Here is a 16834-nt window from a genome sequence, read left to right on the forward strand (position 1 = left end):
CTCTTTTTACAAAGTTTTTAGTGTTTTTCAAAGTTTTATTTTTATCGTCATTTTAACTGTAAGCCACGCTGTGTCCGTGTCAAGGATGAACATTTTTTTCTCTTGAAAAACAAAAATAATTTTGAAAATACTTAAAAATCTTTACCTCAAAAATGCATTTTTTTCATTATTTATTTGTAAGCCATACATTTCCATACTTTTGACTATAAAGTTGTTGTTTTTTTAAACAGCTTTTAAAGGAAAAAAAATCTGTTACCATTTTTGGAGAACAGTAATGTGCTCTAAAAACGTCCTGGAACCTCATAAGGATCCAAAATTCTCATTGTGTTCTGCTGGTGGTTCTGTTGGTCCAGTGGAGACGTTGCAGGTCAAAGTTACCAACCACTCTCTTGTGTTTGCATCATGTGACCAGAACATGCTTGAAGTCTTTGCAGCTGGAGAATCTTGTTTAATCCTATTGAGATAATTTAGCAAATGCAATGAAGTGTTCAGCCAAACGTCACAGAATCTTTGTCCAGATGGATCCATTTTGTAAACTCTGTGTTGGTCTGTTGAACTTTGAGCTCACCTGGAAATGCAGTTAGTTTAAATTTAGCAAGAAGGTTGATTTCTTTTCAGCTGTTTTACAAAAAAATAATAATAATTTTGAATTATACATTTCGTCTTTAGGTTTCCAAAAATAAAAATAAATCAGTCCAGTTTTTGAAAAGTTAGTTTGATTCGATTATCTGTCAGCTGCTTCCCATATTCCTTCTGACTTAAGGCATTACAAACCTGGACATTATCCGGTTTGAAACCCTCAACCTTCTGACAGCCCACTGCACTTCTCTGAAAAGAATGCTTTCAGAGCTCCTCCTACCCGTTCACCAGGTTAACTAAAATCGCCAATGGAGCCGTATTTTTAGCAGAAAGGATCTTGGGTTCATGTTGTGTAATCCAGTCAGAGATAAGACCCGAGACGGCTGACATCAGGGCCTGGAGGGCCTGCTGCTGCTGCTGCTGCTGCTGCTGCTGCCGCTGCTGCTGCTGCTGCCGCTGCTGCTGCTGCTGCCGCTGCTGCTGCTGCTGCTGCCGCTGCTGGTGCCGCTGCTGGTGCCAGGTTTCTTTGGACAATCAGCCCTCAGTGTCTTTCTGAAGCGCACACACATGATGTTGAAGGCTCATGAGTGACTTCATTGTGAAGCAAAGCTGCTAAGCCAAGAGTGTGTTTTTGTTCTCCAGTGTCTGAAACGTTGCTCCAGTATTAGGTCATCTTCCGTCCTACAGGATTCATCCGAGTTTGTTTCCATCAGAAAATCTATTTTGTTTGGGTGGTGTCAGAGCCCAACATGAGAATTAAAAATAGCGGGTTTCTGTTTTCCCTGCATGCACTTCACTTCAGGGTAGAGGCACACGGACTTTTCAAAAGACTAGAACTCTAAAGAGGGCATAGGTGAAATAGGGGCTGTCCTTTTGGAGGATAAAACAATTTATCAACTATCAATTTATTAATATCAAATCTATCAATATCTGTCAGTATTAATCTATTTTACCAATCTCATTATCAACAAAACATGTTGAGAGTTTACATGACTTTTTCATCCTTTTTTTATAGTCTGGTCAGACTATTGACGGTATATGAGAACTGGACTGAGTGAGCCCCTCCCCCCTGGTGTTCCAAACAGGAAGTACCTACCACCTCCAAGAGCCCAAAATCCCATAAACTTCTATAGAACAATAAACAGCTCTTTCATTCTATTATTCAGAAGAACCATTCTTGGTTTGCTACCTTTTCTCAACATGTCCTTGTTAATCCTAAATCTTATTCATTTTTACCCAATCAGGGGCCTCCTGGCTCCCTCGTCCAACGTTCAAAACGTTTTGACAGATTTCAATTGGTGGGGGTAATTACTGCTGACTGACATGGTCTGCTTCCAACATGGCTCCGTCCATATCACAAAAATGGCGACTGTATTTATCTCATTTTGTTGGAACCGGACGTAACCCGTTTACTTTGGGTGACGTCTAGGGACGCGTCAATTTACTTTCCTCATGATTGGGTTCAAAACTGGATCTTTGGGGCCAATTTTGTTTTAATTCAAAGCGATTTTGAGAAGTACATGGTGCTCTGTCAGAATGTTTGGTTGGGTAATATTGAGGACGTAATGCGGCTAATGTGTAGCACTGTCAAAAAGTGTTCTTTTTTATGTGTTACAAGGTTAGGAGTTACTGGTTTACATGGCTAACGTGTAACGTGTCACAAAAAAGTTCTAGAGTTACTGTGAACAGGTTAATAAAGACTCACTGACTTTTGTCTTACTGAATGCCCCTTACAGTTCCGTGCCCCTCATATACGACATAAGTTTAAAAGCATTCAATGACGAGCGTCTTATAATGCAGAACATACGGTACCTTAGTATGTACTTGAAGGCAAAAGCATAAGTGAAATGTTTGGGAGATAAATTCAGGTGTCATGGGGTTAAGAAGGACTTTCTAGTTGGTTCTCCTGTCCAAATTGGGCTATTTCCAATGTGAACGACAATGCGGAGCAGGAAAAATCCCCATACCACTCACCCGTTTTAGGGACAACCAGTTATGTCCCTCAATGTGAAGTAGATGGGGGGGTACGCAGAGACTGGGGGGTGGGGTGGGTGGAAGACACTCCAAGACTTTACATGACTTTACATCACTATTTACCCATTCCCAATCAAAACTGAAATCATTTCTTGTTTTTATATCGTTCGTTCTCTGATCTGAGCGCCCCCCCCCCCCCCCCCATGCTCCCATTCTCTAGGGTTGTCTTCAGAAGCCATCACAATTCGTGTCAAGCTGTCCATCAACCTCCCAAACAGTTGGTTGCTTAAAGTCGGTCCCTGATGTGTCCCACCCCCACCTTTAGATGATGTGGCACTTCTGCGCTGCCTCTCTTCTTCTAGTAGTTGCTTCACACACAGTACTTCTCTGCCACATATGACTTCCTCAAACAGCTGACTTCCTCTCTTGGCATGTGGTCACGTGTGTCATCCTGTTTATGCCCCGCTGCTTCCTCTGAGCCAACATTGCTTCAGTGGTTCTTTGTTCTGAAGCTCTTTGATCGATAACTCAACATCTTCCCTGCACATCACTTTGGTTATTAAAGTCAGCATTAAGACTTGGAACAATGGAAGACCATTGGTATAAAAACCACTTCCCTTATAAGGAGATATCTCCAGTTCTTCAGTTTTGTCTGGACCTCAAACCAATGAATTCCTTTTCAGGCTCCTTAGTAGGGGTGTAACAATGAATCGGGGTAAACAATTGATATTCAGATGATCCAACCAGATGAATCTGTCCGATGTACGTTTTTACTCAAATCAACCTAAACCGTTTAATAATCATTTAAAAATGAAATAAATTGATTGTATCGATACTGGAAAATACCATTTGGATTGAAGCAGGGTACGGTAGGTTTATTTTACTATATGGTAAAAACGACCAAGTGGATCACATCACTGATTCACACTGGTTGAATTTCTGGCTAAAGATGTTCCGCATCGATTTTTGGTCACTGAATCGGATCGTTTGAAATGAACCAATATTGACCATTAATCGGATCAGCGACCACAAATTTTTATTATGACTCACACTGTTGTTAAAACAAATCGCTACACCCCAACTCCTTAGAATCCTCCGCATCTACCGGTACTTTCTGTTGCTCCCACTGTATCTTTACCAACATGTTGTTGAATCTTTTCAAAGACGACTCTCCAGGAACCTCATTCCAAAGGTTTTTAACATGTGAGGATTGGGAGCTTTGGTTGAATTTTTGTCAGTTGTGTTGTGGTTTTGGTCATGTTTTTTGTGTTTTGTCCCTCAGTCCCACCGGTTTCAGGTTTGTCATGATTCCCAGCTGTTAAGTGTCAGGTTTTCAGTGCTTCCTTGTCACCTCATCTGCTCTTCTCTGCTTTGTCACACATTTGTTTCTCCTAGGGTTTTGTCATAATTCAGTTTATTTTTAAAATGTTTTTAAGTTTCTGCTAACAAGCCTGGCCCCCCTGCATTTTGGGTCCTACACCAATGGTTCCCGACAGAACGGCTATACCTGAAATTCTAGCCGAATCTGAATTCTGCCCCTACCCAGACAGCTTCTCCCTTCCCCCTCCAATTGAAGGGCGATTGTGATGGGTAGGGTTGTCCGAAATGGTTTTTTATAAGGACTAACCCTCATGGTGGAGGGATGCAGAGCCCTCCGCGCAGAAGGAACACTTTTTTAAATGTGGGTGTGCACTGAAGCACAGAAGTTTACATTTAGCTTCAAGGAATGACTTTTGGTTTTACCATGAAGTTATAAAACCGATGTTTTTTTTTGCATTTCCCAGCGCGTAGCTGACTGACGACTATTGATGACGTCATCCAGTGGGAGTAACGTCAGAATTAGGAGACACTATTTTTCCATAACTCTCCGTTTGGACGGTTAAAAGTAGGGGTAGGGAGAAGCCGTAGGGGTAGGGTTCGACCTCTGTGTTCACCCAAAGCCCAGAAATGTTGAGATGTTTTGTCTGGATGTGAGCTGCTCAGCAGAACTCGTCAGACCCTTACTTTACACCATAAAAACTAGAAAAACAAAACTTAAAAATGATTAAAGATGAGAGAGAAAATGGCCGAAATCATGTATTGTATAATCGGACACAGTAGGTGTGAAGAGCGTAGGGTTTTACAGCGGAAGCTCAGTGGTCCTGTTTTCATGTGTCTTTGGTTCGGAGCTGCCATGAAAGAGCGCCCCGTTATTTCCAAGGGAACGTGATTACGGTTTCCTATGAGCCGACATCAGCAGCCTGGTGAAGAAAGACACCGTTGCCATGGAGTTGTGAAATGTGCCTCTAAGGGCATGGAAAAACCAGCAGGGCACATTTTTTGTGTCTTTTCTGCAGAATGACAAGATGAGTCATAACCCACACTCCTCCAAAATAAAACCCATCTGATAACATCTCCGCCGATGCTCATCACCTCCCTGCCTTTCGCCACCGGACTTTTTCTTAGTTCATGCCGAAGTTCAGACAGATTAGCATCCTGTGTTTTACTTTCATGGGGTTTGGTGTTGCCATGGTGACAGTGGGTGCGTGGGTGAGGGCTGTGTGTACTCGGTTTGTGGGTTTCTCTTTGTAGCGTTCGCTTCATGAGCTGCACAGACCTTTTGGTTTGTCCCGTTTCCCTTTGAAACTTTGACCGCATTGATCGGCTTCGTGATGATTTTTAGAAAGTATATTTAGGTTCTTGAAAGTTCAGGAACTCTGCATGAATGCATGTCTTATTAATTAGTAATTGATGCTCGTTATGCATAATTAGCTGACACAGGAGCTGCATTTATGATGTGTAATCATAATAAATCATGTTTAAAAGACCACTTTTACAACAGATCACATGATGATGGGAGTGGGACCTCAACATGTGTCGTTGACACAAACACCTCACATCTGCATCTGTCAGCTCTGAACTTTGACCGGAGGATTTCAAATTTCCTTTGTCTTTAGTCCATCAACGATTTTTCCTGATGTGCTGCTGCATGTTCCACTTCATCAAGACTTCCTTGTTATTCATTTGGGAATTTTTAGGCCCACACATGGAGTTATAGCCAACTCGATAACACCAGAGAGTTCTGAGCCCAAATACTGATCCCTCCACCGCCGTGCCTTTGACTTGATTTTTTCTTAAAAACTCTGAACGGTCTCGTATTGTTGTTAAAATCAGGATGTGAGAACAGTTTCTATCAAAAAGATTACATTAGGGTCAATAATCCAGGAGTCTTGTTGGGTTTTTGATGCAGTTTTCCAAACTTCAGTCGTCCTCGCTTGGTTTTTCTTGAGTTAACTTTCTCTAACAAACTGTGATTGTGGGAATTGGCTGCAGGGTCTCTGCTTAACTGCTGCACAGTTCCTCATCCACACAAAATCCCAGAAATTTGAATCCATACCAAAAGACCGATAACTGAGCGCTCTGATTCACATCTCTGCTAAAAGAATCTTTTATGAACATAGAATATTGTGCAAAAATGAACACTTTGAATTCAGTTGTCAGGAAGGAGTGATTTTTTTTTTAAATTAGCTGTTTTTTTTTATTTCTGCTGTCATTTCTGTTTGTGATGGATGTGTTTTTTACAGCAGGTATGTGAGCCTAAAACAAAACGGTCAGGCTTTTGGCCTAAGGGCAGTTTTTCAGAACTACGGCTTTACTTTCATTGTTCAGAATCCATCGCCAATTTCTGTCCAGCGTTTGTTTGTCCGTGTAAAAATCTTCATGTGTTCTGACACCAAAGAAACGTTAAGAATCTAATTTCCGCCTGATGAAAGATTGATTTCCTTTTGTACATCCTTTACAATCGTTTGGACCTGTGTAAACCTCGACAATTCCACAAATATGGAGCAGACCTCAAACACTTTTGTCATTTAGTGAAAACAACTTGTTCAGTTCAGCTCTCATCTGCCACAGACGAGCAGTCTTCCTCCTCCTCTTCCTCCTTCTGCTGCTCCATCAGTGTTCTCATAAGCTTCATCTCCCAGGATTCAGTCCAATGCTTCGTTCGTCTGATAAAACCGAAGAACGCCATCAGACATTTGCATTTCTGTTCCTGTTGCTTAGAAACTCCGTGCCCTCCCCTCGGGGCCACAGTAAATATTTCATCATTTCTATATGATGCCAGATATCACCGCCATGTAAATGAAAACATAATTAAACCTAAGTTATAGCTGAGTTCTGCAGACAAACATCATTTCCTCTATTTCTTCCAGAATCCACTTGTTTATGGCAAACAAATTGATACTCATTGCTATGTAAGAAACAGGAAGGCGTCCTCAGGGCTGTTTTTCAAAGTAAAGGCTCAGTGCTGCTTTTCCCGTCCATCTGCGTTATTTATTCTGAAAATTTTAGCTCAGTTTCTTTGTTTCTGAACCAAAAACACAAATTATTAGAAAAAATCCTCTTTTTTTCCTTTTTATACACTGAAAACTATTTTTTAAGCTTTCAGTCTTTTTTTTCAGAGACTCTACATGACAAGAAAGCCAACAGAAAAGGTTAAAGCTCTGAAATGTTTCAACAGTTCTTTATTCCTCCTCAAACCATGAGATCACCAGGTGAAAAGCTGAAAAGCTGAAGTCCAACTCACCCTCATTTACAAAAATCAGGACTTTTCTGCCGTTACACACTACAGGAAGTGCTGTCAGCATGAAAGATTTCCTAAATAAATCAAAGAAGTCGTAAATTGTGAGTCTAATCTGATTCCTTTTTTAGTTCCTAACTAAAAATGCAGTGTTTGCATCTCTAGAAAGATTCACTTCTTCTTCTTAAATCCCACAATTATGTCAATATTTCCTAACGTCTGTCCACCAGAGACCACATGGGAGCGGCCGTCCAGCACCCCGGGGACCCCCAAGAATTTCCTCCGACACAAGAACTCCCTTCCAGCAGGTACTGCTTCTCCCAGATCTCCTGAAACTTTCCTATGAAGACTAAAAGCAGCATCATTCCTACCACGCCCACCCTTTCTGTGACCAGAGTTATCTTCACTGAAGCTCTAAGGCAGAGGTCTGCAAACTTAAACACTAAAAGAGCCGTTTGGTCCAGTTTCTTAGCGGCTAAAACCCAACAAGAGGTGCAAAATCACAACGCACTGTTTGGAAAAATACACCTTATTAAGGTTTTTCTGCCTATTAAACTATAAAGTCATCAAATGTAACATCAATGCTTACAATAACTGAATCATAACAGTGTTCTAAGTTTCTATACGAGTTCCTTTCAAAATAAAATACACCCTGTCTCAAATAACATCCTTCTGCTGCAAGACGTTTACTCTGATAAAAACATGGCATTTTCTATCATCATGGCTCCTTTTGTTCGACACTATCAAACATAAATAACATAAATTAAAATAATGGATAAAAAAAAAACATAGATGGAGGTGCAACTTTGCCTCTGAACAACAACTAGACATTGTTGTGCAGCAGAAGATTAAAATATGTTCTTTAATTTTATTCTAAAATTAAATATCACATCAAATTAACCAAAAGTACAATCTTTATTCAAAATATTTTCATTTTTCTTGATGAAAGAGCTGCATGTTGCTTCAGAGGTTAAAGGCTGCTCTAACGGCTCAACTGTGTTGGGTTTGGCTCCTTTTGTTGTTGTTGTTTTTATTTTTTTAATGTTTGCACTCGGTGGAGGCAGATCCCATTCATCGCCATAAACAATCACGTTTTACCAAAAAATGGTGTAAAAGTGCTCCGTCTTTATGGATCTGGGCTCATTATGCTTTATGTTTTAAAATCCTGTCTTGTCCTGCCAAAACATTGAATCAAAACCATATTCAAGTTGTCATTTGACCTTTTCTTATCCTATGTTTACAGCAGACCCAGATCATGATACTTCCTCCACCCAAGGTTTATATTTTGATCAAAAATATATCTTTGGAGACTCATTTATCCTAGATTGTTCCACATAAACCAATACCTTTAAACTTCTTTTATAATATACATATCTTTTTGGTAGGTGACAGTCCACTAGAGTCATATATAAGGTAGTGAGTGTTATGTGTATAATATGAAAGTCTGGTTGTAATCTGTAGCTAATCATTACAACTTTTTGGTTTTAAAGTAGGATAGTTGACGACTGAAATGAACGGAAATATAAAAATGTTTGCAAGACTCCCTCTGTGGTGACTTTATGAACTGCACCTGCTCATTCCAATTTTGTCTGACATCAGGTAGTTGTTTTCTTTAGCGTAGTTTACTTAAACCAGAATAATAATCCGACTCTTTCATCGGCAGCATCTTCATAGATAACCTCTGCAGATGCCGTCTGACTCTGGAGTGAAGATGAGCTTTCTTCTTCATTAAAGCTGCTGAACTTCTCTCCATCTTCATCCTCACACGTCTCCCATTTTGTGTCTTCAGTGAATGGATTTCACTCGAGTGGAAGCTCCTTCCATCATGGAGAAAATTCCCACAACAACCTGGTGAGGAAGTGCAGCACAGAGCCTCAGGTAAACCTGCCTGACATTTCTTCCCTCCGTTTTGTACGTGACATTTTTTTATAAAATCCAAAGGAAAAAGTAATTTCTTGTTTTTTTTACAGGCAGAAAAACTGCTATTTGTTTGTTTTTAATGTAGGAATTTATACTTTTAAGACTAAAAAGTTTCACTCTGTTCAGTTTAAATGAAACGTTTTCATTCCTGTGTTTTGGAATAGGTGAGAAAAATGATTCAATTAATGTGTAAATTGAGTCAAATACTGAGCCCACTAACTAAAATTTATTTATTCAAAAAAGCTCATAGTGTCTGTATGTATGATATGATTTCTTAGGTGACCTTGTTTCAGACACGGTTGTGTTTCACATACAGACATGTTTTGGCGGAAGCACTTCCGCCTTCATCAGAGTCGTCGTCAGGTGGTGGTGATGTGTATTTAAAAACTGATGATTGTGACTGAGGCGGAGTCACCTGTCAACCTTTGACAAATGACTCCGGTCCTGATCTCCAGCAGAAAACTTGACATCTTTTTTTTTTTTTTTAACCTGTCCTGTCCAACAGCTGAGCAGGCAGATGAGAACTGAGGGCCTCTTGTGTTTTTGTTATTTTGTTATTTTTGTGTTATTTACGCATATTTTACTGTTACAACTGGGATTATGAATCTTCTGACACACTAGGATGTATATTTGAATAAACCCCTTTTGTAATTTAGGCTAAACTTTATTTGTATTACATATATCTGCAAGTCTTTTTGTGGACCGGACAAAAAGAAAAGAACGAAGAAGAGAGAGGGATATTGGGGGGATTAAAGAGGAGGGGGGTAGAACCGTGAAGCAGCATACAGCAACAAGTTGCTGGATGTTTAGGGTCATTACAGTCAGGTCTAAAAGTAATATAAATCCAAGAGAGGGCGGGGCCTCTCCACACACACACCCAAATGCCACAGACACACCTGTGGGCTCCAAAAATGCCCACACACACAACATGTCAACATGTACACAATACAACTGATGTTCACACACGCACACTTGTGCATTCCCATGTGAAATATTTAAGTTAATCACTCCAGCTATTTGTTCAAAGGTGAGATAGCACCTGTATTGAGTGGGTCTTTATGTTCTTCCGCCCTTTAACCCTGGAGATGTCGCCGGCGTAAGTAACACACGCTCTTTGACACACTGAAACACCTTGACGGTTTACCCGGATATGTAGCACAGTGTTGCATATCGGTGCTAATCTGCTCTGAAACAGAGTCGGCTGATTTACATCAATTCCTTAAACACTTCCCTCGTGGAAAGTGTTGCATATCAAGGCAAAGCTGCTTTTCTCCACTGGAATTACATTGATTGTGTAAATGTTTGAGGAGTTACGGTAGCTAAAGCTCCGCTGTAAACGGGTTTATCAACTCCACTAATTCAGTGGTCCCCAACCCTTTTCATGCCATGGACATGCCGGTATGACGTCACACAAACTTTCACGGACCGGTCTTTCAAATATGGGCGGATGATTAGACAAGACGAACCCTGTGCTTTTATTTTGACACGCTTAACAGTTGAAGGCTCCTCTTCTGTCTCCTGCTGGGCCTTTTTTTATATACTGATGATTCAAAACTACACAGTAAGATTACACCAAAATACTTTTGTATTAACAGATATGGCGTTTTATTACAAGGACAGAAAGCAGCGACTATCATTTGCCAGGCTCTGTTGTAAACGGTGCAATGCGGGGAGCATGGCATGCTGGCTCTGTATGAAGCGCGTGCCACGTAAAAAAAACAGCTTCCTTAATGAGCTCGTATTTATCGGGGGAGAACCGCATAGCAGGAGGACACATGCGGGGCGGCTTCAACAAACACTCTGGTTGTCCGGAGTGGTTTTCTGCCGGGGACTTGACGTGCTGCGGTCAGAAAGCGACTTTCTGATGACAGACAGAATTTGCGCTTAGTGAATTTAAACACTCAGGTGCAGTGACGTATGTATCAGAGGATGTCTGATTGGCCGCTCTGTATGTCAATCAAGTCCCGTACTTCTCAGTGAGGATTTTGATTGGCTGGTGGATTGTTTAGAAGTACTTTTTTGTTTGTTATTTATCTTTGCTGGCCTGCGATCTACCCTCTTGTCTTTGAAGGTCGACCGCTCGATCGCAATCGACGTAATGAGCAGCCCTGAATAGACTGATGTACCAGAGAATCGGCCAATTTTTCTAAATAAAACATATTTCAGATTCCGAAATAAATAAAACGGAAGTAATGCAAGTTATTTATTCTTTCTGTGCGGCCCGGTACCAAATGACCCACGGACCGGTACCGGCCCGGGGGTTGGGGACCACTGCATTAATTCACTCTCAGCCATTGAAGTTCCGTTTTGTTATTGAAAAAACAAGGCATTGTTGCATTCTGGTGTAGAATTCCATTGACGGTTCCATCCATTCATCTTCAAAACCCACTGAACGGGGTTGCTGGAGCCTATCCCAACGATAGCTGGGTAAAGGCAGGGGTCATCCTAAACAGGACGCCAGGCTGTCGCAGGGCCACACAATCACGCACAGACTCACTCTGACACATGTTCACAATTTAGAAACATAGATTATCCTATGAAGCAGGTTTTTTGACTGTGTGAGGAAAGCGGAGAAAACCCACGCATACACGAGGAGAACACGCAAACTCCACACAGAAGCAACCTAGTTTGGATTCAAACCAGAGCTGTGAGGCTAGAACGTTATCCACTACACCATCATGCAGCCTGCATTTGTAAGGTTAAAGATGATCTTTTTTCTGTCTTATCTGTTTCTCTTCAATAAAGAGGCGGTAGCAGGTCAAGCCAATCAATGCTTCCTGCATTGGAGTTATTGAAGCCTTGAATCCGTCTGTGTACGTCCTCTTCCCCAAATTCTCGGGTTGTAACAACGCTTGTGTGCACAAACATGCAGTAACATTCAGCCTGAGCGAAAAGCGGAAAAAGCTGATCCAGCTCTGCTGTGCACAGTCCGGCTCTCGCAGCAGCACAGACCGAGCTCAGACCCTGGCGCTGCTCGCCGATGCTGTGTTTGCGGCGAGCGGCCGTGTCTGGCATAGAAGACACAGGTTTTGATGAAGCGTCTCCCCTCTTCCTTCAGAGCCCGGGATCCACGTCGCCAACAAGGAGGCAGAGTAAGGAGTCCAAGGTCACGGTGAGTGCGGCATCCCCAGGAAGAACTCCAGGTCTTTCACCAGTTTGGTTAGCAAAGCTTTAGGGAAAAAAAGTCTGCAGAGGAGCAGGTGTTGCTGCTGTTTTAACTCCTCCCAGGTACTTTTTTGCTCAGTTTTGGACGATCTCCTGACAAAACCAAACCCTTGATCATCAGGGTTCTTGGTTGTTGAAGTTTTATGTCACAAGCTTTACTACTAGAGGACGAAGGGGAGCTGTGACTAATTTCACTCCAGCAGAGACCTACCTTCAAAGAGGATAACAAAGAACGTGACACTGAAATCTTAGAACAAAGTTATTTTTGTCCAATTCAAGTTCAGTGATTGGGCTTAACATGGTACAAAAGCAAGTGGAGGACCGCTAAGAGTTTAAAAAATGTGAGGTGACCTAAAACAGAAACATTGTCCAAAGGCCTACAGTATTTTAGACTTACACACACAGGCCATTTGTATGGAACAGGATGTTGATCAACGATGTAGTCCATGTGCAGAGAGGTTAATCAAGCCTCCAGCGTCATTTGGTGCTCCAGCTTTTCCTGAGGACTGATGACCTTTTACTGAGGAACATGTGGTACCAAATCCTCATGAGGTTTGGCCCGATGAATATGGTGTTTTTGGTGTTTTTCACATGTTTTGGCATTTTTCTGATGATGGAGGACCTATATTAGGAAATTTAAGCTTAAAATGGCATTTTTCAGGATTTCTTGTGTTGTGAATCAGGAGCTATCATTTGTATTTGTCATGGATGTCTTCGTTTTCCTTGTCTGAGCTGGAATCTGATCCAAACTGTTCGGCTGGATCCAACATTTCTCATCATTTTCTGTTCCACCGCTAATGTTAGATGGTGGGTGTGAGGAGCTGTAAGCGGGTGGGAGAAAAGCAGATAGATGCCAGGAATGGGGGGGTGGGGGGTGGGGGTTGTTTCTTGTGGCCAGTCTAAGGCACACCTGTGCAATAATCATGCTGTCTAATCAGCATCTTGATATGGCACACCTGGGAGGTGGGATGGATTGTCTTGGCAAAGGAGAAGTGCTCACTATCACAGATTTAGACAGATTTGTGAACAATATTTCAGAGAACTGGTTATTTTGTGTATGTGGAAAATGTTTCACATCTTTGAGTTCATACCATAAAAAATGGGAGCAATAACAAAAGTGTTGCGTTTATATTTTTTGTCAGTGTAGATTGAAAGATGACTTTAACGTTATTGTACCTGTAAGAATGGTTTGTTGCTTCAAAAATGTCAGCAATGAAAGAGAGGCACTCTATCAAAACACTGAGAATATATTATTTTTGTCAGTGAGAACAGTTTCTTTAGCTATCAAAAATGTCCTCGGAATTTGTTGGAGGCTGACAGGAAGAGGTTTGGCAGTCCTAATGTAACAGCTGAATCAGAGCACAGGTTTCTGGGAACGATCTCCTGTATAGACGGCTCCCAGGACGACAGCCTTAAAAGCAGCTTATTGTGGTTCTGTAAGCCAGTCGCAGCTAGAACTGTTGAGAAAAGACGTGGAGCTGCAGGGTTAACATAGTAAAGGCCCGTACACACCGGGACGAATATTCACCAGCGTTTTTCAACACGTCTTTTGTGTTCACACCCAGGCGAGTAAACTGGTCTGGAATGAACTGAACAGAAGAATGAAAGCAGATCTACCAACACATGCAAAGTCAAATATTGGAACTTCTGCAGGAGACATAGAAAGAATATTTCTGAAAGAATATTTGAAGTTTTGCTTCCTGCCAATCTTTGGACCTTACAAGGATTAAAATGGAAGCATCTACAAATCCCACAGGGATTGAGACAGAAGTTTGTAGTTTTTTTCTCTAGTTTGAAATGTTGACCCTGCAGGAGAAATCTGGAGAGAGCCATGCTGAACAAAGGCTCCAATGAAGCTCTTCAGCAGAACCGTGCTTCTTCTCTGCAGGCTAAATACCTCCTGAGCCCGACTGGAAAGAATTTAAAGAATGAGATAAAGTCTTCTCAAAGTTACCATTTTCTTCTCAGGAAGTCAGACTCATCATCTCGTCATCATCCCACCTGAGACTAAGAGGTCCGATTGGAGAAACGCTTCAGTTGGGTCAATGGTTAGCGATGTTTGAGATGCTAAGTGAAGACCGCAGTTAACCCAGTGTTTTATGCTATTGTGGGTCCATTCCTCCGTCTATTTCCTAAACCTGCTTGGTCCCCTTTTGTCTCGGGGGGGGGGGGGGGGGGTTGCTGGGGTAAACCCAGCTACAGTTTGGGCAAAGGCTGGGTAGAGGGGAGGTCAAATTGAGGTCCAGATTCTCTGTCCTTGCCTGATTGGGAGTGATGGAGGTACAGGCTGTGGATGGTGACTCTACCTGTCTGTCCTTTTGTCCCTTTTCCAGATCAACTGTGTGACGTTCCCGTCTCCATCCTGCATTACTGAGCAACAGCTGCTGAAACCAAATGAATGGAGCTACTGTGACTATTTCTGGGTGAGGTTATGCACAGAAATCATCATCTCAAAACAGCCTCATTAAAAGAAAAAGGAAGTCTATTATTATACTAATATATTACAATCTCCCTTATAGGACACACCGGATTATAATGCATACTGTCAATGAATGGTCTATTTTTGCAAACAAGGTTGCAACACATAAAACAAAAAAAAACAGATTGATACAGCTAAAACAAACGTTACTGTGATTACGCTAACTCCCAAACTTGTTAGTAACATGTGACAAACACAGTTTGACACTGCTGTAGGTTAGCTGCGTTAACATATTCATAATAACACTCAACCTTGTTTAACGAAAAAATGACTGGTGTTCTTAGACGACAAAAAGTCACTTATAGACACCTCAGGCCTTCAGAAGAGAGAAACCCATTGAGAAAAGGTTGGTTTTAGTTATATAGGGGTAAAAGTCATACTCAGAAACATCTTTTTTGTTTGTTTTCATGTATTTAGATTGAAATATACTTAGCTTGTTTAATTCACAGATGTCCTCCAAAGTTAAACTTTGTGGGATCGTTTGCTGTTTTCTTTTTTTAGTGAAGAAATTGTTGGTTGAAGTCCTTTCTGCTGTTAAAGGCAGTCTGAGCATGCTCAGTTAGAAGAGTGAGAAGGGAGTTTTCATGGGGACCATGACCCCCCTGCAGCCATGTACTTAAAAAAAGTCTTATAAATGTAAACTAGCAGGAAGAAAGGAGCGAGGGACTCTGGAATGCTTTTTCCCAAGAAATCCCTGAATGTTATCCCTGTGAGTTCATGAGAAAAACCCGGGACAGTCCTGTTTCCGCTCAGTTCCTGGTTTCATGTTCCATCCTCGCTGCAGACTGCGAGTCGGAGCTGCTCCTCGTGAGTTGCAGCTGAGGATGATGTTAGCCGCCACGGAGCCAGCTGGCCTCTGCGCTGATGTTTTGGAACAAACTGCAGTCGTGCACACAACTCATATTGGATCATATTGGATCAAATGATCCTTTCCTGTGGTGATTTTAAAACTCCCTTCATTGTTGGAAACGGCCTTTAGGTCAGGGGTCTGTACGTGGAGGCCCCGGAGCGTCTCCTCTATCCCTTCATTGAAGCTCTCTGGTTAAAGAAAAAAAGATGTTTTTGATTCTTAAAGTACCGCGTTGTTTTGGACTTAAGGCGCATCAAACAAAACAAGCAGTCAGATAGGTCAAACCTTCTCCAATCCCTTCACAAACGGCTGAAGCAAACTGCGAACCGGTTAGGCTCCTGACTACGGTCGTCCTGATGCTCCAACATTCCATCAAACTGGTTGGAAAATTAACATTTGATGTGTACCATCAAAACACAACAGGAGGTGACTTTGAATTCATACTTAAGGCGTGCCAGATTTCTATTGTTGAAAATGTTGAATTTTAAGTGTTCGGGATAGGCTCCTGCAGCCCCGTCACCCAAAAAAGGGAAAAAAACGTAAAGAAGGTGAATAAAGGTGTTTGAAAAAGACAGTAAGGGTCACTTTCTGACTTACGAATTTCTTACTGAGATGCCCAGACAACGGTAAAAAAGATATTTTGGAAATCTTTCCCCCTTCTGACGTTACTACTAGATTTTCTGCATTGAGATGATCCCAGATGGGAGAAGCAGTCTTTTATTTTGAAAAAGGAAATCATGTGAACTTCTGTTAAAAGTTATAAACTACTTTATATTTAGAAAAAATCATCTCTTTATGTTTTATGTTTCCAAAAAACCCAACAGTTTATTCATATTTATTTATTTATTTATTTAATGTATTTAAAGTTATTAAAGGAATGGAGGAGAAGCGTTCTGGTTCCGATCTTTAAGAACAAGGGTGACATGCAGAACTGCAGCAACTATAGAGGAATAAAGTTGATGAGCCACACAATGAAGCTGTGGGAAAGAGTAGTGGAAGCCAGGCTTAGGAAGAAGGTGGGGATTTGTGAGCAGCAGTATGGTTTCATGCCCCGTAAGAGCACCACTGATGCCATTTTTGCTTTGAGAATGTTGATGGAAAAGTACAGAGATGGTCAGAAGGAGCTGCATTGTGTGTTCGTAGATTTAGAGAAGGCGTATGACAGGGTGCCGAGGGAGGAGCTGTGGTACTGTATGAGGTCGTCTGGAGTGGCAGAGAAGTATGTCAGAGTAGTTCAGGACATGTATGAGAGAAGTATGACGGTGGTGAGATGTGTTGTAGGTCAGACAGAGGAGTTCAAGGTGGAGGT

The 16834-nt window shown here is 41.6% G+C and overlaps 1 protein-coding gene across 1 annotated transcript in view; it reads left to right on the forward strand.

Moving 5' to 3' along the window:
• The window catches only part of LOC101168748 (growth arrest-specific protein 7), a 62241-nt gene that overhangs the window by 23529 nt on the left and 21878 nt on the right, over positions 1-16834 (forward strand). Inside the window, exons 3-6 of the mRNA XM_023949096.1 lie at positions 7342-7419; positions 8901-8989; positions 12090-12143; positions 14530-14619. Coding sequence (XP_023804864.1) covers positions 7342-7419; positions 8901-8989; positions 12090-12143; positions 14530-14619 — 311 coding nt within the window. The remainder of the gene's footprint in view (positions 1-7341; positions 7420-8900; positions 8990-12089; positions 12144-14529; positions 14620-16834) is intronic.

Source organism: Oryzias latipes, chromosome 19 (genome assembly GCF_002234675.1).
Source record: "Oryzias latipes chromosome 19, ASM223467v1".
Lineage (NCBI taxonomy): Eukaryota > Metazoa > Chordata > Actinopteri > Beloniformes > Adrianichthyidae > Oryzias > Oryzias latipes.